At 34.0% G+C, this 27,088-nt stretch overlaps 3 protein-coding genes across 5 annotated transcripts; 1 reads left to right on the forward strand and 2 right to left on the reverse strand.

Moving 5' to 3' along the window:
* Positions 1–1,462: 1,462 nt before the first annotated feature.
* Positions 1,463–5,896, forward strand: LOC121268222 (calcium-dependent protein kinase 2-like). 2 transcript variants are annotated; one of them, XM_041172382.1, is made up of 9 exons: positions 1,463–1,782; positions 1,876–2,626; positions 3,296–3,439; positions 3,561–3,713; positions 4,037–4,152; positions 4,514–4,681; positions 4,795–4,922; positions 5,370–5,469; positions 5,546–5,896. In XM_041172382.1, the coding sequence occupies exons 2-9, from the start codon at positions 1,906–1,908 to the stop codon at positions 5,618–5,620; spliced, it is 1,605 nt and encodes a 534-aa protein (XP_041028316.1). In that variant the 5' UTR covers positions 1,463–1,782; positions 1,876–1,905; the 3' UTR covers positions 5,621–5,896. The 2 variants fall into 2 exon arrangements, with proteins under 2 accessions (XP_041028316.1, XP_041028314.1); XM_041172380.1 differs by having other exon boundaries at positions 1,463–2,626.
* A 3,815-nt stretch (positions 5,897–9,711) lies between these two features.
* LOC121268223 (peroxidase 42) lies at positions 9,712–11,975 on the reverse strand. The gene is made up of 4 exons (XM_041172383.1): positions 11,549–11,975; positions 11,266–11,454; positions 10,626–10,791; positions 9,712–10,441 (listed from the first exon to the last, which is right to left on the reverse strand). Exons 1-4 carry the CDS (start codon positions 11,780–11,782, stop codon positions 10,032–10,034), a joined length of 999 nt encoding a protein of 332 aa, XP_041028317.1. The 5' UTR covers positions 11,783–11,975; the 3' UTR covers positions 9,712–10,031.
* A 13,565-nt stretch (positions 11,976–25,540) lies between these two features.
* On the reverse strand, positions 25,541–26,543 carry LOC121268224 (MYB-like transcription factor ETC1). Of its 2 annotated transcripts, none has more exons than XM_041172384.1 (4): positions 26,337–26,543; positions 26,178–26,255; positions 25,968–26,055; positions 25,541–25,867 (listed from the first exon to the last, which is right to left on the reverse strand). In XM_041172384.1, exons 1-4 carry the CDS (start codon positions 26,401–26,403, stop codon positions 25,759–25,761), a joined length of 342 nt encoding a protein of 113 aa, XP_041028318.1. In that variant the 5' UTR covers positions 26,404–26,543; the 3' UTR covers positions 25,541–25,758. The 2 variants fall into 2 exon arrangements, with proteins under 2 accessions (XP_041028318.1, XP_041028319.1); XM_041172385.1 differs by having other exon boundaries at positions 26,356–26,409.
* Positions 26,544–27,088: the final 545 nt, after the last annotated feature.

Genomic DNA, 27,088 nt, shown 5'->3' on the forward strand with positions numbered 1-27,088 from the left:
AACTTAAAAAAATCGTAATAATGAGATGAAATGGATTAAGAGTGTTTCTGTATCCAAACAGAACCTTGACATCCTGTGTTAATACATCCATAACCTGATTTTGTTTATAATCCCCCCTATAATATTTAAAGTTCTTGTTCGAGTTTCAATACAAGTGTTACTTTGTCTAAACATGACTTTGATTATAAATTTTTTTGTCTTTTTTATAATGTTCAAGTCTTTAGTTTCCTGGAATTGGGCCACAAGTTTTGCACTATGGCCAAGATGGATTTTTAACAGGTTTTAGTTTTGAGATATTCTGCTCATCAGCCGCACTCTCTCTGCACATTTCATGTGAGATTTTTTTTAAACTCAACACATGGTGTGTTGCGGCTGAGGTACACATTAGACTGCAATAAAAATTTTTCCTTTAGTTTTTGCTCATGTCCAATCACTGAAATTAAGGTTTTTTAAGATTTATGTTTGAACTTTAGTACCAAAACTAAGAAAAATATAGATATATAAAATAAGTTTTATAAGTTTTATTAAATTTTTAATAAAAGAAAATTATATTGTCATAAGTAGATGTATTCTATTTTTTTTTTAAAAAGACAAATTTGAGACTTCTTTTTAGAGTAATGCTACTATGCCTCATCAATTTTTCAAGTGAGCCACACTTTTTAGAGTGCTTGAGAATTAGGTACTTTAAGACTATACCTAACATTGTTCTAGATAAAATAAAGAGTTTTGTTACTCATCATTTCACATACTATATTTATTTTTATTTATTTTAAATTTTTTATTTTATTTTTACTAAACTAATTGAATGTTTTTACTCATCATTCATATATCACATACCTGCTAAGGGGAAAAAAATCATGTGTGGTGTGTGGTATATGGTGTAACTTTAAGGATGAGGAGTATAATTTTTCTAAAATAAATACTTTAAAATCCACTTTATTTATCTCTCTATCACAATTCATTAGTCTATTTATTGCTCTCCAGATATTTATCTAAATTAATGGTTGGGTTGAGGGACTAAGCATAATCAACGTCATGGTTTAAAACTGAGCTGTTTTCACTAAAATCAAGCAAATGTGTATAAATATATACCAATTTTACCCATACATAGATCTCTATGTATAGTAGTTTCAGAAACCTCCATTTTTAATTAAACATTTTTCCAATTTCTGCAGAATATTAGGACCAAAATATTTAATTACCATGAAAAGGATGTTCCATTTTAAGTACAATCCTTTTTAATTTTTATCAAAATATTTTTGTGGGATTTAAAGGGGAGTCTCTACGAGTCTCTAATGCGGCCATAAATACATAAAATTAAGAAAATATCTTCTTCTTTTTTTTCAATCAATTAATAAAATATCTTCGACTTTCCCTTATAGTTTTTTTTTTTTCGAATTCTAAAAAAATATTCTTATAAAAACCATTTCTTTGGTATTTATCGATTGACAACTTTATTTAGTTTCGACGATTTCTTTGCTCAATTATTCAAAGAGAGAGACGACAATTTCAGTGTTCTGTTTTCGTTTCTCCATAATCATCGCCCTCTTCTAATGTACTTTTATCTGCAAAATTTCATACCATTTTCCAACCAAAACATAGGAAGTAGAAAAAAGCGACCATTTTCGTGTTTGGTTGGTTTTCAAGAGTGAAACTCAGCTTCAAGTCCGATAAGGCAAATAACAAGACTTCTGGGCCTGTATAATTGTATATGTTTGCACAAATTTTCTTCTTTCTTAAGGACTCGTACTCGAGAGTCTGGGATTTGCTTTAATTCGTTGGGTAATGCGTCTCTGAGCTGGCTTGTTCATCAATTTCACACTCATTTTCTTTGAAATCCAACCCCACAAGTTGATTTTTTGCTTTGTATTTCAGTACTATACTACCAAATCTTGATCAGAAAAAATGGGTTGCTGTAGCAGCAAGAGAAACTCTCCAAAACCAGTTGTAAACACTGCGCATGGATCAGACATCCAAACCGACCAAGCCCAACCTTTTGTGCAAATCCAGAAAGTTTCTGCCACTCAAACTCAACCAAAGCCAAGGCCACAGCCGCAGCCACCAATTCCAGCTCCACCAAAACCTGCACGACCGGAGATTAGGCCGGTGCCGAAGCCAGACACCATTCTGGGCAAACCCTTTGAAGACATTAAGAAGTACTACTCGCTTGGAAAAGAACTGGGCAGAGGCCAATTTGGCATCACTTATTTGTGCACCGAGAACTCAACTGGCCGCACTTACGCCTGTAAATCCATACTGAAGCGCAAGCTTGCCTCCCAGAGCGACAAGGATGACATCAAGAGAGAGATTCAGCTTATGCAGCATCTGTCTGGGCAGCCAAATATTGTGGAATTCAGGGGTGCTTATGAGGACAGGTATTCCGTGCACCTTGTGATGGAGCTTTGTGCTGGCGGTGAGCTTTTCGATAGAATCATCGCAGAGGGCCATTATTCTGAGAAGGCCGCCGCGGCGATTTGCCGCGCCATCGTGAATGTGGTCCACATCTGCCATTTTATGGGTGTGATGCATCGCGATCTTAAGCCCGAGAATTTCTTGCTGTCTACCAAGGATGAGGGGGCTATGTTGAAGGCAACTGATTTCGGGCTGTCTGTCTTCATTGAGGAAGGTGACTTCTTTCTCCTCTTTCGAGTTTTATGTTTTCTTGTTTAAATCAATATTCTTGTTCTGAATACAGCATTAGAATCTTTTGTTTGTAGTTAATGTTATTATGTTCAGCAAATTCGTTCGACTCTTGCACTGTGTTTGTGCTCTATTCTTTGATTGCTATTTAGATAATTTTCGTAGTTTTCCAAAAAATATGCAAAATTTGGTCTGGAAAAGCCTGTTAACAAGTATTAAGCCTAAACACTTACTGGTAGGACAGAATGGCATTTGATTTGTTATTACTATATGATGTGAAAAAACAGAACTTTTAATTGTGGATACCCCACCCTATAGTGCTGTTTGCATGACTTCATGGAGTGGCATTATTTGAACTCTGAATTACAATTTTTATTCTTGCAAATTTTGATTTGATGATCGTTAATCTAGTTAGCGGCCAACATTTTTTTGGGACATATATTGGTATGGGAGATTAGAATCTTCGATCATTTTATCGTGATACTTATGGCATGTGTTGTTTCCCTTTATTGGACTTGCTTTGATGTTTCATTCATACACTGAATTTGTATATGTGCTGCTTCTCTATACATATATTTCGTATGTTATTGTTCCATTTATTCATAGAATTCATGCGTTGCTATGTGACTGACTCTTCTTTTTGAACTGCTCTCAGGAAAGGTTTATCGTGATTTAGTGGGCAGTGCTTACTATGTCGCCCCTGAAGTATTGCGGCGTAGTTATGGAAAGGAAATTGATATTTGGAGTGCAGGAGTGATCTTATACATACTTCTCAGTGGTGTACCTCCATTTTGGGCTGGTAAAAGAAAAAAAAAAAAAACGGAGCTTTCTTAAACGTTACACGAGAATAACTTAGAGTTTCTTTTATTCATTTTAATCAACAGCTTGGAGTAAGATATCTATCTCTAATAATATTGCAGAAACTGAAAAGGGAATATTTGATGCTATACTGCAAGGAGAACTTGACTTTGAAAGTCAACCATGGCCATTGATTTCAGAAAGTGCAAAAGATCTAGTCAGGAAGATGCTGGCTCAGGACCCAAAAAAGCGGATAACTTCTGGACAAGTTCTTGGTATAAAAGTTAAAACCCCCTGTTTTCCATGTCAGCGACTGAAAATTATATCAAAGAAGAGTGTAGACATTATATTGTGATCTATAGCGATATTTATAGATCACAATATAAGAAATCAGATATCGTCTGAAATTTCATTTTTTAAATAGAAACAAGTGAAAAAAAAAATTGTTGGTGTTAGAACCATGGTTTTTACTCATCATTTAATTTGTTAATATAAATTCACAACATTCGGTTGCATTGCCCATGATGCATCTGGCTTACCTTGTTATGCTCCTGTGATTCTGATTGACATGCTGATACCCTGTATCCTGTATGGTTAGAGCATCCATGGATTAGAGAAGGTGGCGATGCATCAGACAAGCCAATAGATAGTGCAGTTCTCTCAAGAATGAAGCAATTCACGGCTATGAATAAGCTCAAGAAGCTTGCATTGAAGGTTAATTATCAAACTGTGTGTAGAAGATCCTGTTTTCCATAATGAGAATTGTGATATGTTGCCCATGAACATATTATTTAAGGATTCAATTATTCTTAGAAAGGTAATTGTAACCTCTAATATGGTAAGCAAAATCAAGGAAACTCCATCAGTTGAATAATCTAAAGTGTTCAAGAAATGGAGCTCTGCAAGTCGTTGTGTGCTAATTGGAGAGGATTTACTTGTAGCCCCTCCCATGCAATTTCTCACTGAAAAGAACTGCTTCTTTATAGTTACTAGATACTAAGAATCTTTCCTTTAGTTGCATGGGTCTAGCTGGTTTTTTTCTTCCATTTTCTTCTAATAGTCTAAAAATTCATAGGTCATTGCACAAAATCTATCTGAAGAAGAAATTAAAGGTCTTAAAGCAATGTTCACAAACATGGACACAGACAAGAGTGGCACAATCACGTACGAAGAACTGAAGACGGGTTTGGCTCGAACAGGGTCGCGACTCTCAGAGTCTGAAGTCAAGCAACTCATGGAAGCTGTAAGTAACGGCTTGGACCCCATATGAACTCTATCTTTCTATAGTTGATTACATCTTTGCATATCATATTCAACTGGCATTCTGGTTATTTTTGTCTGTGATATATATTTCAGGCTGATGTTGATGGAAATGGAACAATTGACTATATCGAATTTATATCTGCTACAATGCATAGACACAGGCTAGAAAGAGATGAGCATTTGTTTAAAGCATTTCAGTATTTTGATAAGGACAGCAGTGGGTGAGTTCACAATCTTCTTGTGTTGATATTAGCCATATTGTTTGGGACTTATTGGATTCCAGCATTTAATCAATTTTCAACTACTAGATTTTACTTGCTGAACCGGAATAAATAATTTTTTTTCAAGTTAATCTATTTAACTATGGTCATTGAAAAAGGGATGCAATTTAATCTTATGAAAAAAAAAAGAGTTGAATAACTTTTCTACTTAACAGTTATATCTGTTATTTGTGTTGTTAAACTTCCTATATTATATGAATGGACATGCTGAGGTAACATCGTGCGGGTTTCATACATGGCCTTTCTTTTATTGTGTACTTTTGTAATTTTCAATTAATGACAACTCTGAGGTTACAAAGGTCCAGATCTAATGAACTGCAAGGCCTACTTAGTCAATACTTCAACTGCAAGGTCCAGATCTAATTTTCACTTTAAATTATGCTACAGGTATATTACGAGGGACGAGTTAGAGAATGCGATGAAGGAGTATGGAATGGGTGATGAAGGCAGCATCAGAGAAATTATTTCTGAGGTGGATGCAGATAATGTAAGTTGTTTCTAATTTAAGCGTCTAGATATCATTTAGAATACAAATGGATACTAATACCCACTTCAACCAACAGGATGGGAGGATCAATTATGAAGAGTTTTGCACAATGATGAGAAGTGGAATGCAACAACCTGCAAAACTTTTCTAGTTCCACCACCACCGGGAGTTTAATGTTTTTTGAACAGAGTTTGAAATCATGCAAGTGACCTGTCCTTGAATGTCTTGATGTGGGCAGGATTCAGGCCCTCAGGGCAATCTCACCAGTAGGTATGAGGTAGACCACTGCTGAGTTTTCTTTACGATCCTTTGTATTGAATTTTTAAAATGGGTAGTGTGAATTTTCTGAGCCTATTGTTTGGATTGGTTTAGGTTGATCAAGTGTACTTTTTTGTGAATATCTAGATCCGGTTTTTCTGTTCTCCAATCTCCTCACCTGTCTTTACTGTTTCCACTTTCTTCTTCAATTCTCTCTTTGTAAGCATGGAAACTAAATTGGAGAAAAAAGACAGCTACAAATGGGGAAAAAAACACGAGCCTTTATCTGCTTCAAACGGTCAGAGACTTGATTAAAACTACAAGACTTTGAAAACTAGGACGTGGAAGGTCTGGATAGAGATTGTAAACTATGTGTACGTGGCCCTGGTGCCTTGTTTCTTTGGTTAGGTTTAGCTTGAAAATGAGGTCGAGTCCTTGGCTGAAGCCAGACTTGGTGTGAGACCTGTTGTGCAGATGGTATTTGATCTAGTTTGACTGTTTGTCTACCATGATAAACTCGTTTGGTTACACAAATGAGATGAGATGAAAAATCTATAAATAGTAGTGAGATAGTTTGTAAATAGTAGTGAAGTGATTTGAGTTAAGATGTTTTATGGGATTTGGGAAAATGAAAGAAAAAATTGAATAAAAATATTATGAAGTTAAAATATTGTTATAATATATTCTGAGATTTGAAAAAATTGAATGGTTTTTTGCGTTTTGTTTGAAAGTTTGGGAAAATTGTAATGATTAGATAATAATTAGATAAAAAAGTTGAAAAGTTATAAAATTTGAAATTGAAAAGTGTTTGTGTTTAAATGGTGTTTGGATGTTGATATAGGATGAGATGGATTGAGACCAACTATGAAACTAAACGGGGTCCAAGTACGCGAGGAGTTCCCTTGAAGCTTATTATCAACATATTTGATATCAACTTCTAGTGTGTAATTTTGCACCATCGGACTATTTATCCTTTGGAGAGGAAAAAAAGAACAAAAATGTTGTTCCAACTCCAAGTATGTTGCTTCTGATAATGCAAAAACATGAAGTCAGCAATCCATCGTCAAAGGGTTGCTACTCACAAGGTTTCTGTCTCATATTAGGATCTTTTCGATATCTAGAACAACTTCATTGTGAAGTTCTTAAAATCTTAGCTGTCATTTTTAACTAAATGATTTTACTTTTATGGTGTTAGTCCACTTTCAAAAGCTCTAGATAGTCCTGATCCATCTATCTTGACACTCGTACTTACATAGAGCATGCATAAAGAACTAATCTCTCAATCTCTCTCCTTGCGAATATTTTCTTCAATGTTTGGAGAAATTTCAAACATAATAAAAGAAATCTAATCTACATTGCACTCCACCCATATTTCATGAATAACAGTCCACTTGCAATCCTTAAGCTCCAAGGTTCAGATGAATATTATATGGCTGAAAGACTAGAAAGCTGAAAGCCAATGAATCGAGTGTCCCCTTGTACTCATTACGGGATTGCTTTTACCTTATCAGCACATTTTCATTAACTTAAAGCTGTGATTTGGTGCCATGTTCAGAACTTTTTCTTAGTTCTTAAAAGAAAAAAGCTCTGATATAGGCTACCCTTTTGATTAGATTAAGATGGGATTGCTGTATTTTGTTGAAAAAAAGAAAAGGTTGCTCATATGGGTGGGCCTGGCTCAAAAGCATATTAGATGTACGTTTGAATTACGTATTTTTCTTGATATATATAATCTTGGGAAGTGGGGCATGAGACTCGACAAGTCAAGACAGACGCTCAAAAGTGGATCTGAGTGTGTACTGTGGAGCAAGTCTGTATCCTCTCTGATTATCACGGGAGTCTGCAAACTCAACCTAAACTAATAATTACTCAGTTTTAGAATATGCAAATACATTGTTTTTGCGCTTGCGCATTTTCCAGACAAAAAATGACAGGCCATTTAAGGTATGTACCAAGAAATTTCGTGTAGTTGTTTTTAGGCAAAGGGGGAAAAAGGACTGATTGTGTCGATGTCAAACTATGATTACAAGCAGATAGAATAATAACAGTATGGTACCATGGTTTGTCATTTTACCAGTCTGTGGGCAGCTTGATTGCATAGGAAATAAGGACATGATGGGGTCACGTAAAAAGGATGACCATTGGCATTCTTGTCAAATGCTGGAAGGTAGTTAAAAGGTCAGTTACATTTTAGGAAAATTACCTTTGCAAGCCGGTATAGAAAAAACACATTTTACACTTGACATAGCAGAATTTGATTTGCAAAAAAAATGTTTAAGACACAGTTGTAGCTAGAGCCGGATCTTCCCAGCCTCATGGTTCAAGGGGAAGATGAATTTGGTAGTGTTAATTTCTTTATTTCTCAAATGAGTAATAAATCCATAATTGTTAAAAGATAAATATAAATAATTAAATCTCTCTCTTTTATCAACTTAAATTTTTAAGACAAATGATTTCATATGATATCATATACAGAGGTTTTGAATTCGAATCTTAATTCTGTATTCTAAAAAGGGAGTGTTAAGAATATAATATAAATAATTAAATCTTCCTCTTATCATCCGCTTAAACTTTTGGAATAATTGATGATTTCATACAGTATAAAAGCAAGTTTCATCCGAGAAAGTCACTGATCCGTCATGCTTTCGATATGAACTCCCTGGTTTAGTATAGAACCGTTGAAATCATTGATTCCGAATTCTCTTCTCGACTTGGTTATTGGGTTACTGCAGTCTCAAAGCTTGCTTTAGGAGTAAATTCCAATTGACTTGTTGGAGGTCCTGGTTGTACTAAAATATTGAGTTCAAACTTAAAAGATGCAAAACGGAATTACTGAAGTATCTATGAGACCCAATCCATATTAGTATCTCCTGCTTGTCATTTTCATGACTCAATTTGATTCTGTGCAGCCAGAGGGCTTAAACTCATGAACATCATCTGACTTTAGCTTATCATGATTCATAACCCTGGGGACCCTCAGTCTTCACCAAATTAAGACGGTTCCGTTGGATGTTGAGCTAAATTAAAATAAGATGAATCCTTTATAAATAGTAATGAGTTGAGATAATTAAGTAAATTTTGTGAGACTCACTTAAAATGAGTTTAAATGTATTTAAATGTTAAGATGAGTTTAAATATATTTATAAAAGTTTGAAAAAAATTGTGAACTCCGCGTATAAAAAGATGTTGAGTTAAAAAAAATTATAAGTCTTACGTGTAAAGAAATCTTGAGTTGAGATGAATTTAATGATTTAAAAATTATGTATTTAAATATTATCCTCAGCTTAAAATTAAACTAACTAAAATGACCTCAGTTAGTCAACATTCCAAACCGTCCTTAAATTGCAGACGATACAGTTCTGATTGCCATGGTTTTATGAAAGGCAAAAGCATTTTAAACCCACGAAACTGAAAAAAGCACTGCCCGGTGCAAAATCATGACTTGGTTTCTCGCACCATAGTCTGTGAATGAACGTGTGTATGTTTGTGTGTGTGTGGGGCAAAAACCTGTCTTCCAAACTTCATCGCTTCGCCGGCACTCGACACTAGATTGAGACTTGAGTATTACTCCCTACCTACCGCAAAAATAATAATTGAATAGGATATGGCTTGTCTCTTGTTCTTGTGCTAACAGGTAGCAGTTGGATGCAGACACATGTCAGCCATGTCCCTACACCATGAATACGTGGCGTGATCCCACAAAACTACGGCACAAAGCTGGCGTGCATAAATTTATATGCATAATAAAATATGCGTTTATATCAGCAAATCTTATCCTAATAATTGTTTCCCCTTTTTCCTTATCCTTCTAGTAGATCTTTCCAGTTTCCAATTTACTTTTCTTGTATCTGTTTTATTTAGTGGTAATTACTTTGATGCTTTAAGCAAGGCCTCTTTTCTTTTCCTTTTTGTTTTTTTCTCGTTTTCATTGGATTCCAACCCAAAATGTGCTTCCATGTTCATGACATTGCAAGAGAAGTAGCATACGCATGAACCATTAATGACTGTCATCATTGCAATCCTTGCATCATACACCATCACCACCCTCCATAGAAATACACATACATCCAACATCCACCATGCCCATCATAACGTCACCTGACATGAGGTAAAAGGAGAAAACCTACACTAATTAAAGCAGTGTTTGTACTGATCGACACGGTTATAATTTTAATACCGGTCACTTGCACTAATCACTGCCCATTAAGCAACAAACGCATCTAGAAAGTCCAATATTATTCTGCAATTCTCAATCTTCCCCACACACAGACTAGGAAAGAAGAGCTTAACTTGTGGTATATCTTTCAGTGAAGCTTGTTGGCAACATTGCACTGCTTTCTGATCTCACCCTTTGTGCCAGTAAGAGGGTTGTTCTCAGAGAGAATGGTGATGGCTCTGGAAAACTCCTTGAAAAAGTAGTCCTGGCTCTTGGCCATTTTCTTCACATAAGGCTTGGTCCTCTTATCAGTGGCAAGTTGGTGGTCCACTATCAACAATCCTTTGTTATCCAATATGTTCCTGTAATAGTTATTGTCTAGCTTCATTGGGGTCCCACGATCGTTTCTCACATACTGAACAGCCTTGGGGTCTGGGATTGCATCAGGGCACTTGTAGAGCATGTGCTCAACATGGCCAGGGTTGAGCGCAGGGTCAACTTCTGGGTATAATCGGTGCACCAGCTTCACACAGTGAGTTCGACCAACACTGTGAGCTCCTGTTTGAAACAACAAGACCAAACAAAAAAATTTGAAGTCTTTTGGATATGGATATATTCATCTAGTATGAATTAATGTATGCATGTACACTTTCTTGTCTGTAAATAACATAGGTTATGTATATTCGTACTATTTATGTTTATGATTTGATGGATGCTTTATTTAAGGGCATCATACATATACCTAGCAAAGCAACCACTCCAGGGGTGTCAATACCCATGGCACCAAATCTCTCAAGGACAACAGAGATACTCTCATTGTGGTCTGGGAGGTACTGCTCGAGCACTTCTGCTCTGCTCTTCCTACCATCTCTTCTGCCAGTCTTGAGAGGGATGTAAGGGCCTCCCACCTGCACCAAAGTTCAACCAGTTTTACTTTCACACGCTAGAGCAGTACTAGATTTATGACTCAAAAAGAATATATAAATATGTAATAACCAGTTTGCTTCTTTAGCTCTATAAAAGGAAAAAGCACAAGGAAATAGTTTAAACGGCCTAAGAATTGCATGCAGTTTTGTGGATCAGAACTTTTTAGAACCCTGAACATCTGTAGTACAGACGCTTGATCTATCGAATCTAATTGGTAAAAAGAAATTCATCAGTTTGTGTACAATTCGTGGAGGTCCAGTAATCTATGGTATGCATGTGAAATGAACGGTTCTGAGGTCAAATGCAAATGCAAATGAATATGTATGTATATATATTCAAATTTGGACCCAGAATAAATAAGGGAATGGGTGGGAAAATGTGGATCTGGAAAACCAAATGGATAAAGGTGCAAGTGACAAAGAAAGGGAGTAGTGCTGTGAGGCCAAGGAAATTACCGCAACAATGCCATCTCTAGCAGACAATACAAGGATATCTGCACAGGAAACCACTCCAGGGCACTCCCTCTCCACAGCTTCTTTGATGGTGTCGAGGTACCTGAAGTTCCTTAGCCCGAAGCTCCTGTCTGTCTCCTTCTCAGACAAGCTTCTCCTTGTTGAGTCCAGCAGCAGTGAAGCATCACATGACTAGTTGTCAAACCATAGAAATGCTTTCATCAAGAACAAGAAAATCTTCGATCTACACAAAATGACAAACAGAAGAAAAAAGTCGAGAGCTTACCTGAACAGCACAGTCATGAAAGATGTTCCTCAGCCACGAGAAAGCAGTGTTCTTGTGGCGCTTGTAGAGGAGCCTGACTTGTTCACGGATAACGTCTTCAGCCTGAGGGCATGAATCCTTGTAAAATTGCATCACAAGACCTGGGTCCTCCTCATTATTTGCAGAAGCAGGCCTGATGAGGGAAACTGCTAATAAGGACAACAAAGCAAAGAAGAAGAGAGCTTTGGAAGCCATTTCTCAGTTCTCGGTGACTGACTGTGCTTTGGTTCTAATGGCTGCTTCTTAAATAAGCCAAGGACGGATAAATTCAACAGAAAATTAAGCCATAAGACTCATTATTGTAACTGTTATTAATTACGATTATGATGAATGCATTTGATCTTTTTTTAACACTTGTAGCGTTTGCAGCATTTACTGCTCAAAAGACAAACTTTTAACTTCTTCTTTTGCTGAAAATACTGAAATAATATTAAAATAAAATATTTTAATAATATTTTATTTAATTTTTAATTTTAATATTAACTTATCTCGTTTGGTCTCATCATCTGTAAGAAAAAAGGACGCCTTAGTAATGCCAGTGATTCAATCAGGATCTACTGCAAACTTGATAGCTTGATCCTACGGTCTTACCTGGTCTTGATATGTGGTTCCAGAAGGAATTTACTTAAAAAAAAAAAAATGCAAAACGCATATGATAATCGAGTAATGCTATTTTCCTTTCAAGAAAACGACTGTGATTAGGACAAGTGGAGATCAAGATCTATAAACTTTATGCATATGATCTTCCTACCCAAAAACTCGTTTTTCCTAATCATTGTAGCTATATTAATAATGCATGCAGTAAAAATAATAACGCAGTTATGAAATCGAGTTGTAGATGAATAGTTTGAGTGCAAATCAGAACACCGACAGTTTATAGAAGTAAGTATATAGTAGTTTTAACGTGGTCTATTCAGCAGGCAATCGCAGCTGGTTGACTGCCATTTTCACATTATATTAATCTTGGCTGGCTTTACATTTACTTCAAAATGGATCTCGAGGTGAGCATGCTACAGATCAACATGCATTAACTGCGAAGGAATTTCGACGCATTCACTTAAATTATTGCTTTTAGTACTGTTAAAAAATTGCTAGTTTAAGTGCGCCCACTCGCGCTCTCTCTCTCTCTAAGAAAAATTTAATTGTAAACGATTTTGCGTACTAATATGTGCATTCATTCAATATGATTAGTCAGAAAGTAAATTTTATTAAAAAGAATGTTAATTTAAATTTAATAATAAAGATAATAATATTAATACGCAGATTGATACGTAAACTTACTTATACATAATAAAATTCATATACATATATATATATATATGGTCAGCAAGCAAGACTGAACATGATATATAAGAGCGCACTGAACATGATATATAAGAGCGCACTCTTTCCCACGCACGCTGATCTTTCCCACGCTTGAGTGCGCTCTTATATATCATGTTCAGTCTTGCTTGCTGACCATATATACAGGTTGTCAAAGGATTAACCAAAATTAAATATATTTTTTTTAATAAATATAAGAAAAATTTAACTTTTAATTATTCTATTTATATAAATCTTTATATTTGAATAATTATTTTTTTATTATATAACAATAAAATAATATAAAATAAATTTAATTTTAGTTATTTATATCAAATCTTCATATTAGATTATCAATTTATTCATTATATAGTAATGTATAACTAATAATTTTAAAAATATTTAATTTTTTTAATTATTAATTTATTTTATTTTATCATATTTTACTATTCTACCTATTATATATTAATTAATAATCATATTCTTATTAAATTAATATATCACTAACTCAAATTAATATACTAATTGTGATAAAATATGTGATAAAAAGAAAGAGAGAGATAAATAATTTATAAAATATATATTTGATGTATGTATAGTAACCTTTAAATTTGAAATATTTTTTGAAAGTCGCAGTAGTTAAAGTCTAAATATCTAATCTATTGTGAGTATATTTTACTTTTTAATAATTAAATACTCAATAAATTTAACTTTTAACTAATCTAATGAGAGCGCTGCTGGTAATAGCAAAAGCAAAAGCGACAAATAGCTATCACGTCCAAATGAAGTGAGCCCTTCACCTTCCAATATTATTAGTGATATTAAAAATAAAACTTGCATAGCTCATTCAAGACTGAACAATTATTAAGTAGTTGAAGATGGGGTCTCGATCGGACTAAGAAATTATAGGGTGGGGCTAATTATTTGTATAATTTCTCAATTTATATTTTTCCTAATTGTCTTATATCATCCACCCTTATTTCTTATATTATCTATTACTTTGCAAACCAAAAAAATGTTGATGAGGGAGGAGACATCTAAAAGGTCGGATGATACCCATCGTGGACAAAGTTTTCATTCAACTGATTTATAAATATGATAAGTGTCCATTAAACACGCGATAAATACATATAATTTTTAAAAAAATTAAACTTAAAAAAATTGTTATATGTCCATTCATTAAAAAAAAAAAAAAAAAAAAAAAAAAGCTACTATGCCCACCATTTCTTACCGCTCTATCTACTTGACTGCTTGGAAAAAAATTATTTTTTATTTTTACTTAATGATTAAGATAGTAATTTTAAGAGTATTGATGTATTTTTTTTATTTTTTTAAAAATATTTAAATATATTAAAAAAATATTAATAGAAAAATGAAAAAAAAAGTTGCAAAAGCAACTAGACGTAAACAGCTAGCAACAGAGTAGTACCGCTCTAAAAAAAATGTACTTCTTACATATTCAAGATATATATTTTTGTTTTTTTTTAAATGACATATCAATGACAGATATTTGGAAAAAATAATCTAACTCTATAGTTGTAGAAGTTCACATTTTTTAGTGAGAGTATCTTATAGCCAGCTCGTCTGTTCCCTTTAAAATAACAGTTATCCAATTAAAGACCCACACGTAGCTCCTCCATTTCATATACTATACATTTGTTCGCACCTGATAATATAAAAATGAACGGGTGAAATCCTTTTCCCCTCTGTAGCAGTGCTTCAAATACCATATCGTACAGACCGGTACGATCGAAATATGCCGTATCGGCCACTGGTTTAGTATAGATATTATATATATTTTATACTGGCTCAAATACGGATCATATCGGCTTATATTTCAGTTCGTACCGGTCGATATTTTGACTTTTAATTTTTTTTTTAAATTATAAATTTATTTTTTAACCTCTAATTCAAAATAGACTATTTATAATTTATATATATATATATTTATATATAATTTATTCATATATTGACTATTTTAAAATAGTATACGAAACGATATCGATATTAAAATATTTCATTTCAGTACTTTGACCGGCACGATGTTCGATATGATATTTAAAATATTGCTCTGTAATCCACCGAAGCCTCCTCCTCCCTGAAGCGCCACACATCCACTGCTACACCTCCATCCAGCCTCTGCTTGATGAGGCTCGTCTCACTGTAGCCATCTCTGACAAAACCCGATCCTCCAGCCTCTGCTGCCATGTAGCCCATGTGTGACCGCACGACACACAATTTTTTAAACTCCCCTCTCTCTCTTGCAACCCAGATCCCTCGCCCCTCTCCTCTCTGCAAATTTTCAATACCTAAAAGTTGCTTGTAGTAGTATCCTTTGGTAGAAAAGGGAACACATGCAGCTCCAACTCAACAGAAACGATAGAGCATTAGCAAGTAACTAACAAAAAACAACAAGCGATTTATTCAACTTTTATTTTCTTGTAGATAGCCTTAACACGTTTCTAGTCCCCCCACCTCCGTCATGGCTGAAAACTAGAAAAACTAGCCCAGTTTCACATGTCTATCTTTTATCACAAAAGAATAAAACAAACCTACGGCGATCCATATGAGAATACTTTATATGGACAACAACTGAAACATTTCTATGAATTTAACATGCAGATGGGGGCAACAGTACGAGGGGGAGAAAAAAGCATTTGAATCTTTTATCCATACCATTTCATGAATCGTTCACACTAAGAAACAAAGCATTTTTACGAAGAGGAGTGGTGGCTGCGTCGAACTGGGTGGCTGGACGTGGGACTGGGTGGGTCAGCGACGGACTGGTGGCTGGACGTTGGACTGGTGGCGGCAACAAGAAATGGAGCTGGTATTGGTCATCTGATGGTGGCGGCAACGAGTGGTGGAATTGGTAGTGGTCGCTGGTGGTGGCAAGACACTTTCATTAGAGGCGGCGAGGCACGAGTGAAGGGCTTCTCTTCTCAGATGGGTGTAATCAGATGAAAAAAAACTACTTTGCATTTTATGAAATCCCTTACTTGTCTCATTCTAATTGGGGGTTGTTAACCATAAGAACAGTCAGACTGTTCTGAAGAGGATCTGTTTTTTAATACATATTTGATCACGCTCGCCTGATGCAAAGCAATGGGATAAGAAGTAATATATATATATATATATATATATATATATATATATATATAAAAGGACGTTGCACATTATTGGAAGCAAGATATAATGCTTGCCAAATTATTTAAATGGCCCCAACTACGTGCGGCGAGATAGTTTTTGGTATATATATTGTAAATGCATAATGATTGGGAAAATGAGGGAAAAAATAAACTGTCTTATCTCATCTCATATAATTATTACAACTTTTTTAAATTCTCACATAATATATTATAAACAATTCAACGTTTTCAAATCTTAAAACAAAAATTATATAAAAAAAATTATATTATAATAATATTTTATTTAATTTTCAACTTTAATTTAAAATTATCTCACTATCTAAATTGCACTTAATTAAACTAAGGGAGGCATAGGAGCCGGATGGGTGCCTTTCACTATTTTACACACTGACCAATAATAAGAAAACATGTAGGGATTCTAACAAAATAACAATACAATTGCATGCAGTGAATCTAGATTATCTTTTGACGTTTTAAGACCGCAACAACAATTATTCTCGTTGGGTGTCATTTCGGCATAATCGTTTCGGCGATTGATGAATGATTTGCTATGATTAAACCAATAAGAGCAACCCCATGACCAACAAAACCAATCGATTGCATAGAAGATGCAAATTTCACATAATTCAACATGAAGTGAGAAAATCGAAAAAAATAAAACAAGCAGAAACTGATTAAAAACACCGAAAGGTCAAAAAGAAGGATGAAGTATGGCGTCAACAACCTATGCTCTATCTCCAGTGTAAGGAGATTTTTCTCCCTCAGACCTAGCAGGTCCAAGAATAACAACTAAGGGAACTATGACTGAAGGTCCAGTTTAAAACAAACAGAGTCTCCAACTCGACCTATGGATAGGCTTCTCTGGACACAATCCGCATGAGGGAATGTACTGCAGGGGATGTGACTCATCGATCTGGAAACCTCTCGAGTAGTGCCCAACTCTCGAGTACTCGCCCGAGTAGTGGGCGTGATGTATGGGGAACCCTCGATCATCTGATAGGAGGGGCATCAACGTAAGGGTGGGCAGAGGGGCCCTGCCCCAGCTGCCCCGCCCTGCTTCCGTTCAGGGCCTCTAGCGGGGGTGGGTGGCGGGGAGGGCCCAACCCCGCCCCACCCCCGCTTACATTTATATATATATATATATTATACATATATAAACATAAATATATATTTATATTTTACAAATTATGTATATATAAATATATATTACAATTTATTAGACTTGTTCACAAAATATACATTGACAAATTTAAAAACTAATACACTACAATTTACACAAAATATGCACTAGCAAATTTAAAAATTACATAGTTTTTAAATTATAATCATATTTACAAAATTTAAATTTATAATTTAGATCTAAAAATGTATTTTTAATTACTTTTACACTTAGAAATAATTTTTAAATCAAATAAATGTAATATTTTTTTTTCAAGTGAAAAGAGGCGGGACGGATTGGGAATCCACCCCGTACCCCGCATCCTGGGGGAAGGGGACAGGGGTGAAAACCCCACCCCCTGCCCCATGTGGAGTAGGGTGCGGGGAAGAGGTGCCCCCGCCCCATAGGGGCGGGTAGCACCCCTACATCAACGGACCACAAAGGATACTAGTTAGGAGAGGGAAATAAAAAATCATGCCACATTTATGGTCCCACAACCCGAGCTATATATCACATTAATGAAGCTTTCGTAGAGCCACGCTGTATTAAATAATTCTAACAAATGAAACAATACGAAAGACACGAACTCCATTGGAGAAGACACAATTTGTACCCCTAGACTTACAGTATAAATAACAAATCTCAGATACGAAAAAAACTCTCTGATCCCAAAACTTTTTTACTTATTTATAAACTTCTAAGATAATTTACTAGCTTTGGCATTGGAAACTCTCCAGTCCCAAGGCCACCCTCTCCCAACTATTTCCCTCCATATCTTTTGCATATCCATTTTTAAAGATCTGATTTGTTAGAACCTGACTCAAACGTGTGCGAAATACAACGTTAACATCCAGTATCACCGGAAACGTTTACATTGAAAGATAAATTTACCACGCTACTTATTTTTAAAAAGGCCATATAAAATAAAATTCATTTCGTTTTTTAGTTCTAATTTATTGATCTCAACTCAAAGAACGTACCTTTAAGATTATTTTATGTGTGTATAAATGAATGCCTCATTACAGTAAAAATCATGAGAACATAACCACTATTACCAGTTTCCAAAAAATTAGAACGCAGCAGACGCACAAAATTTGAATAAATTTGTGGGTCTCACGAAGATTCGTCTATAATGGAAAATGAGGTTACTGTGTTAACGGACAGATAAAGAGAGACAGAGTGACTGGAGACAAAAGTGCCGAAGATCGACAGAGAGAGACAGCCGTGCTGGACTTCAATAGCCTGTGAGGACAGAGATGACTTTGAGGGACTTATGGGTATACGGACTACGGTAAGAAGAAAGATGTAAAAAGGGATTTTGAGTGATAGATTTATTATACATCATCTATTATTCATTTTCACATATTATATTTATAACTTTTTTATAAGATGTAAAATATTTTTTATAGAATATAAGAGTATTTTTCGTGAGATGTAAAGTGATTAATGAGTCTGTAGTAGGAAAGAAGATGAAAAAGGTGACTTTATCTGTTGTGGTTGTTGGGTCTATGGTAAGAACAATAGAAATAGGACGTGTTTCTCTATGGAGGGTGTACAATTTTACACCAAATCCGATTTAAAGATTTTGGTGTAAAATAATTAAAATGAAAGAGATGGCATTGTCCCAATCTTCATCCCCCCATTATCTATCATTAATTAGCTATTTAAAATCATATTTTTTATGAGAGAAAGCAAGACACCTATCTTTCTTCTTTGATCTCGAAGATAGCCAGAAATATATATATATATATATATAGATATATATAATATCTTCAATGATCTTGGAAAGACTCAAAGTATAGTTATGACTTGTGATGAAAGCCCATTGTTTTGAGCGTTTTAAAGACATTATTTTATAAAAATAACAAAAAAAACTTTAAAAAATAGACAGATATAAACGTACACGTAGTAGAGCAAAGTAGCCATGTATAGAAAGAACCTTTGCTTTCCCAATGACTATGTTATTAGAGAAAGTCTACTATACTGTCTCAATATGAGCGTTCAATTTGATTCAAATTTTTTTTTTATTTATTTAGTGATTAAGAAAGTGATTTTAAATATATTAATATATTTTTTTTTTATTTTTTAAAAATATTTAAATATATTAAAAAAATATAAAAAAAAAATTTACTGAGCAGCACGCCCAGCGGTAAGAATGGGCGGTATAATAGCCCCATTATTAACAGCCGCCGGGCCCGGCCAACATATCACGGCCTTGCGTTTGATCACCGACCCCATCCAGTATCAACTATCTAAGGACCTTAAATTCGAGTTAAAAGAATAAGGAAAATGCTAAATGACTCATTCCTTCAATTTCATTGATTTTAATATTTTTTTATTTAATGATTAAAAAATAACCATAAATTGGATGTTAAAAAAATATTTAAAAGAAAATCACAACAAAAATTCAACTGGCGATACGCCCAGCAATAAAGGTTACGCGGCCTGTCTAGCAACATCCGAAGAATAATGCTATGTAATTCCATCGATGGTTGTTAATGAGAGTTGTGATCGAGGGGTGGATTTTGCTGTGTTTTGTGTTTTTTCTTTATAAATTTATAAAGAAAACACACTTGTTTGAATTTAAAAATCATCTCATCTATAATCATTACAATTTTTCTAAACTTTTAAATGAAATATAATAAACAATTCAATTTTTTTAAATTTTAAAATAAAAATAATATTAAAAATTTATATTCTACTAATATTTTATTCAACTTTCAACTCTCATCTTAACTCAATTCATTATTCAAACCTACCGATATTTCCATATGTCACAACTCTACATAAGACCTCTCGAACACTGTAGCATGACTCTTGAGTTAAACACACCAAGAATTACAATATCATTAAATATTTAAAGCTATATATATTGAATAATAATAAATAGAAAGTGATACTCGGTGGCCTAAATTTGCTCCCTCAATTTGACCACTCGTCTATTTTTTTAGAAGTGCTATATATATAAAGAAAGTACACAAAAATAAATCTACAAATTGATATGATTTCGTGTGATTCGTTAGATCTACTTTATAATAAAAGTAACTTTACAATTTGACGTACTGCATCAAATCATATTAGTTTATGGATTTACTTTTATGTAATCTATTTGTGGCTAATTTTTTTTTTGTTGCACTAGAGGGCACAACAAGTGGGCAAACTTGAGTGGCATAGTAGCACTACCCATAGTAAATACTTAGAATATTTCAGTATATCTATGAATAGTAGTGAAATTATTTGAATTAAGATATTTTATTGAGTTTTGGAAAATAGAAGAAAAAAAGTTAAATTAAAATATTTTTTGAATATTATTTTTGAATATTATTTTTATTTTGAAATTTTAAAAAAATATTATTTTTTATATTTTATTTGGAAGTCTGAAAATTTTGAAGATTTGAAAATAAGTAATATTTTATATTTGAGTAATATTTAGAAATATCTTAAAATACTTAAAAACAATTGTGTTGAGGAAGATACGCTTAACCTGACCTATTGGATCATCCGTAACCCATGAAATTGCTCGCTTCTAATGCTAACGAAGGATTTCAACCCAACAAAAGGACAGAAAAAGAAAAGATAAAGCGTATTATTGTCAAAAGGAGTTATGTTCAAGGAAAGTTTTGATGAATCGGAATGTGCATTTTATTGCTGTGTATGAGGTTATGTTGGATACCCAAATTTTCTCAAAATGGGGTTGACAAGATTGGGCTTGCCCTTAAGACGGGTCATGGTTGGAGCCCAATATGTACTTTGTCACATATCGCCTGTAGTGGTGTAATTGGTCCGGTCCGGTTTGGGGGTCATAGATCGAAAATTTTGATCCACCCATTTTTTGGATCGAGACCGGATCGATTATCCATACAGACCAGACTGGACCGTTAGCTATCAATCCATTTAGTCCGGATAATATAAAATGGACTAAACATACCAAAAATTCAGAATCACTGTATTTTAACTATTTTCGGCCAATCAATACAAAAAAGTCCATAATGTTTACATTTTTAAATATCAATTATTTATCTTTATTTGCATATTTTGTACTTAAAAATAGCTTAAAAAATTGGAAAATTTATCAAAATTATCCCTATCAATCCATGAGAATTAACAATCATCATAAAAATGTTAAAAACAAAAAATAGAAAAAATGAAATTAAAAAATGCAATATCATCCAAACTCTAATTTGGTCAATGATGATATGTTAGATGAAAATTACATATAACTACTGTATAAAATAATATATATGTAAAAATATTTTAAAAAACCATATATATACTTTGCTCAGTCTGGTTTAATAAATAAAAACCGCACTCTAAGATCAAATCGAAAAACCAAATTCTACAATATATATACAAATTGGACCTTGGTCCGATCAAGTTTTCCGGTCTAGCCAGTTAATGTTTGGATTCAAAAACCATTTCAACTCATCTTACTTCATCTAATCATTACAATTTTTCCAAACTTTCGGACAAAATATAATAAACAATTTAACTTTTTCAAATCCTAAAATAAAAATAATATTAAAAAATATTATTTTAACAATATTTTATTTAACTTTCAACTCTTATCCCATCTCATCTCAACTCAACTCAACTCAACTCACTATCTAAACCTTCAAATATTTCCATCCGTCATAACTCTTGAGAAGACCTCTTGGACACTGTCGCATGACTCTTGAGTTAAACATAGGGTCGAGCTCCGACTCCGATGGAGTCGGAGTAGCCGTTTCCGAGCCTCGAGTTAATTTTTTGCTCCGATTTCGACTCCGAACAGAATCGGAGCTCCGAATGGAGTCGGAGGTCAGAGCTCCGACCATCTATTGGACTAAAAATAATAATAATAATAATAGTACTTAAAAAAATAATGTGGTCAATTTCTTTTGTTAAATAACTTATATGCAAAAATAAATTTGATCCATTAAGACTATTATGATCACCAAAGCCCAAGTCCAAACCTGTAACTACGACTTAATATAACTACATAAATTATTAAATATGATCACCAAAGCCCAAGTCCAAATCTGTTAAAAAAAAAATACTGAAAAGAAAAAAAAAAGAAAAAAAAGCTTAAATATAATAATTTAAAAACTAAATAACATGTATGATGTAGCCATAAGTTATTACAGTCTCATTTATAACATAATAACAACATTGACATAAATATTAAATGTTTATGTCACTCAAATCTCAATGGTCCATTGATCTGTGATCATGCCTGAAATGAAGATAAAAAGTTGCAATCCATAAATGAAAAAAAAATTGTTATTTCTGAATTTTTGAAGGCAGCCACTCGTGAGAACAAGTCATTTCTGAATTTTTTATTATTCGTAATGCATGATAGCTCGATTATAAATGACAGCAATTTTTTTTTTCTTATGCAATCTTAAAACCGAATTTTGTTTTCCTTATAAGTCGAAATTTTGTTTTTCTTTTCTACAACTTTAGTATGCAGTTATCATGATTATTTAAAAAATTTATCTTGCAGGTGCTACCGAATTGGAGCCATCATGGGCTGAGGTATGGCATATATCTTAGGAAAGCCTCTCCTAATGGTAGTTATTGTGCAGAGCAGAATCAACAACTTAATGGTAGTTATTCAACCTACTTTCACATTTTATCATATGATATATAACAATATAAAACAATATGATACTTTCAGTTGTTCTTGATATATAACAATAGAAACATCTCTTACACATTTTATCAAACACATTGCATGCATACAACACAACTTACAATCATATTACACATTTTATCAAACACATTTCCTTACTACAAATTTACAAAACAAATTCATTTCAATCACAACAAAATACCTAGACGTGCATGCTATGAGAGTATGAGTAACAGAATACATAAAATTAAATTAAGCAATTTAATTTTAGGGCCTGGAATCGGGTTCTCACCGTAGGTTGAAACTCGGATTGAAGTTGCGCACAATGGCGGAGCAAAGACTCACGGCGGCAACAGAGAGGGAACGAGGCGGCGAGGTGGAGGTTCACTGGTTCAGCCCGCTAAACGTGAGACTTGAGAGAGAAGGAGGAAGGAGGAAGAAGGAAGAAGGTAAGAGAAGGGAAGGGAAGGGAAGGGAAGGGGGTCCTGCGTTTTGGACCTCCCGTATGATGAAACGATGCCGTTCCACATTAAGTGGAACAATGTCGTTTGATTTTTTTCAAAAAAAATCGGAGTCGGAGTCGGAGCTCCGATTTCGACTCTTGACTCCGACTCCATTTTTCGACTACTCCGACTCCGATAGAGTCAGAATCGGAGCGGATGTCGGGCGGAGTAAAAAATTTTAAAATTTTGCACAGCCCTAGTTAAACACACCAAGAATTACCATATCATTAAATATCAGCGATCTATTTTGGATAATAATAAATAATATTTCAGTACATTTGTGGATAGTATTGAAATTATTTAAATTAAGATATTTTATTGATTTTTGGGAAAGGAGAGAAAAAAATTTGAATAAAAATATTATAAAGTTAAAATATTGTTTAAATATAATTTTTGTTTTGAAATTTGAAAAAAAAAGTATTGTTTTTTATATTTTGTTTGGGAGTCTGAAAAAGTTGAAAATTTGAAATTGAATAGTATTTTATGTTTAAATGATATTAAGAAATGAAATATCTGAAAATACTTAAAATCAATTGTGTTCACAATAGACGCTTTAATCTGGCCCATTGGATCATCCGTAACCCGTAAAATTGCTCGCTTCTAATGCTAACGTGAGGGGTACAAGGCTACAACAAGGAGTTATGTTCAAAGCATATTCTGTTGTACAAGGCTACAACAGAAAAAGATGAGACAAAGCATATTATTGCCAAAAGGAGTTATGTTCAAAGAAAAGTTTTGGTGAATCGGAATGTGTATTTTATTGCTGTGTATAAGGTTATGTTCGATACCCAAATTTTCTCAAAATGGGGTTGAGAAGATTGGGCCTGGCCTTAAGATGGGCAATGGTTGGAGCCCAATATATACTTAGTCACATGTAAGGGTGTAATTGGTCTAGTCTACAGGGTTACGGATCGAAAACTTCAGCCCAGCCTTTTTCTGGACCGAGATTAGACCGATTACCCATACTAGGGGTGCTACCCGCACCATACGGTGCGGGATAGCCCCCACCCCTCAACCTGGGGGCGGGGTACCCCACCCTGGTGGGCAGAGCGTGGGGCAGATTGGAAATCTGCCCCGTCTCATATCTACTAAAAAAATAAACTACATTCCACTAGATTTAAAAATTATTCCTAGGTCTAAAAAGTGATTAAAGTTCCATTTTTAGACCCAAATTGTAAATTTAAATTTTGTAAATATGACTACATTTTAAAAATTTTATAGTTTTTAAATTTGTTAGTGTATATTTTGTGAACAAGTCTAACAAATTGTAATATATATTTATATATACACAATTTGTAAAATATAAATATATATTTATGTTTATATAATATATATATATATATATATATATATATAAACATGTAAGCGGGAGCAAAGCAGGGAAAATGAGGGGCGGGGTTACTCGCCTTGCCATGCAGGTGTGGGGCGGATGAGGGTAGGGTAGCAGGGTGCGGGCCCTGCTGCCCACCCCTAACCAATACAAACCGGACTAGATTGTTAGCTATCGGTCTGGTTGGTCCATTTGGTCTGAGCCAGTGTAAAATGGGCCAAACATACAAAAAATCCAAAATCTCTTTTAGTGTGCATTTTGACTATTTTCGGCCCATCAATACAAAAAAGTCCACAATATTTACACTTTTGAATATCAACTATTTATCTTTATCTGCACATTTTGTACTTAAAAATTGCCTAAAAAAGTTGAAAAAATTATCAAAATTATCCCTATCATAGTGAATTAACAATCATCACAATAAAATTAAAAACAAAAATTAAAAAAATAAAATTAAAAAATGCAATATCATCCAAACTCTAAATACATGTCAATAGTGATAAGTTAGATGAGAATTACATATAAATACTGTATAAAATAATATATATAAAAAATATTTTAAAAAATCATATATATACTTTGATTGATCCTGTCCAAGAAAACCACATACCCTGAAACCGAATTAAAAACCTAAATTCTAAAATATATATGGACCGAAACTCAGTCCGGCCGGGTTTCCCGGTCCAGCTTGTTAATGTCTTTATGGTGCTTGTATTTCGAATTAGTAAAGTCTCGGCCCACACTAAACCATAAGAGTTCTGCTAAGTCATTTTTGCATATTTTTTACATTTAATTGATGTAATTAGTTAAATAAGTTATTTTATATTAAAAAATATATATTAGTAGAACAAAAAAAAAGCAAAAGTAACCGCAAACAAGAGATGAGATTGCTTGCTTGCTGGGCTTGCAAATAGATTTTATTAAAAAATATTATTTAAAAAAAAAAGTAACACAGTTCTGACAAAATCTTACATTTTCTCATAGAAAAGCTCATGCACTGTTGCATTACACTACTTTCTCATCTGGCTTATCTAAAACAGCAACTTCACACTCTTTACAAAAGCAAGCAGTGATTTAAGCCAAACCAAACTGGTCGTTGACATGTGGATTTGAGTGATCATGATCTTTCCCCCGAAGTACTTGAAGACGACGTTGGCCTTGAATTCCAATACTTTTCAATCTCCTCTGCAGTTCTTCCCGGAATCCTCCCAGCAATCAGAGACCACCTAGGCAGTACATGTTACCATTCCGAGAATAATATTACATTAATTTTGCTGCGAAAATGGAGAGCGGTAGGAGTTAACGACAACCTAAGAGTCAACAAACCTTTTTCCGACCAATCTGAACATCCTAGCAATGAGTGTCACCTCATCTTCTGAGAATTCCAGCTTGGAATCCTGATTACTCTTTACCCCTGAAGAAAACCAACATAACTATGTTGTTGCCTTTTCACCATCTAAAATCAAGCTAGTTGATCTTGACTGAAATAACACAAAAAAAGAAAGATATCGATCAGATTTCAAATGGGTATATTACCTTTAGTATCCTGATCATTACTGTCATGGTCATCAGTGGCATGATCTGGCAGCTCTCCCATGATTCTCCACCAGAAGTCTGCACAAAATCAAGAAGGGTCGGGTTCTGCAGAATGATTATTCAATATGGAGGAACATAAGCAATTTATAAACAGATCACCATTAAGGTTGAGAAATACAGGAAGACTGGTAGTTCTCAAACTTTGATAGGTCGTTGAGGTTATCATGTTAATATGATCAAGTTGTCCTTCCTTTTTGGGGTTAAAATGAGGAGCCACAAATCATTCCAGCTAGTGCGTATCTGCAGCACGCAACTACGCAAGATGACAAAGCAAGCTTGTGGGTACGTTGCTGCCCTGGCAGTACTTGTTTCCTTTATCCTGATCTATTGGATATATATCTTAGCTAGCTTTCTCTCGCATTAGTTAGTTCATTCCCATCCTTACCCGGCCGACAACTATATATACGCACAGTCCGGTGACACGCCGGCAAGTGGCAACAATCAAGCTTCTTCGATCTAGAAATTATGAACTGTATTTAGTCAAATGGTTCCAATCCCATAGGGCAGCCCAAATTTGTCATCTTTGTGGGTTTGGATTGGCTTTGATTAACTATATATATATATATATATATATATCAATTCTGATTTTTTATCCAATTGAATAATCTATTAAATGTTTGTGTGAGGTTTATAATTTTATTAAAAATGTTATACCAACAATATTAAATGTTGTATAATTCATGATATGGCGGTATACAAATTTATAGTATTTATATACATATCAATGAATTAGGGCCTATATTATCTTACGGAAAATGATTAACCTACAATTAATCTATAACTATTTACAACTTTATTAAAAATGACAAGTAATTATGTAAAATCGAAAATATTTTTTAATGAAGCGACAC

Source organism: Juglans microcarpa x Juglans regia, chromosome 5S (genome assembly GCF_004785595.1).
Source record: "Juglans microcarpa x Juglans regia isolate MS1-56 chromosome 5S, Jm3101_v1.0, whole genome shotgun sequence".
Classification (NCBI taxonomy): Eukaryota; Viridiplantae; Streptophyta; class Magnoliopsida; order Fagales; family Juglandaceae; genus Juglans; species Juglans microcarpa x Juglans regia.

Coding starts and splice junctions, on each gene's coding strand:
- LOC121268222 (XM_041172380.1), top strand. CDS start 1,906: ATGGGTTGCTGTAGCAGCAAGAGAAACTCTCCAAAACCAGTTGTAAAC. Junction 3,440..3,560: donor TGTACCTCCATTTTGGGCTG/GTAAAAGAAAAA, acceptor ATAATATTGCAG/AAACTGAAAAGGGAATATTT. Junction 4,923..5,369: donor TTTGATAAGGACAGCAGTGG/GTGAGTTCACAA, acceptor ATTATGCTACAG/GTATATTACGAGGGACGAGT.
- LOC121268223 (XM_041172383.1), bottom strand. CDS start 11,782: ATGGCTTCCAAAGCTCTCTTCTTCTTTGCTTTGTTGTCCTTATTAGCA. Junction 11,455..11,548: donor TTCATGACTGTGCTGTTCAG/GTAAGCTCTCGA, acceptor TTTGACAACTAG/TCATGTGATGCTTCACTGCT. Junction 10,792..11,265: donor CTAGAGATGGCATTGTTGCG/GTAATTTCCTTG, acceptor ACTTTGGTGCAG/GTGGGAGGCCCTTACATCCC.
- LOC121268224 (XM_041172384.1), bottom strand. CDS start 26,403: ATGATAACCTCAACGACCTATCAAAGTTTGAGAACTACCAGTCTTCCT. Junction 26,256..26,336: donor TGTATTTCTCAACCTTAATG/GTGATCTGTTTA, acceptor GATTTTGTGCAG/ACTTCTGGTGGAGAATCATG. Junction 25,868..25,967: donor TTCAGATTGGTCGGAAAAAG/GTTTGTTGACTC, acceptor TGTACTGCCTAG/GTGGTCTCTGATTGCTGGGA.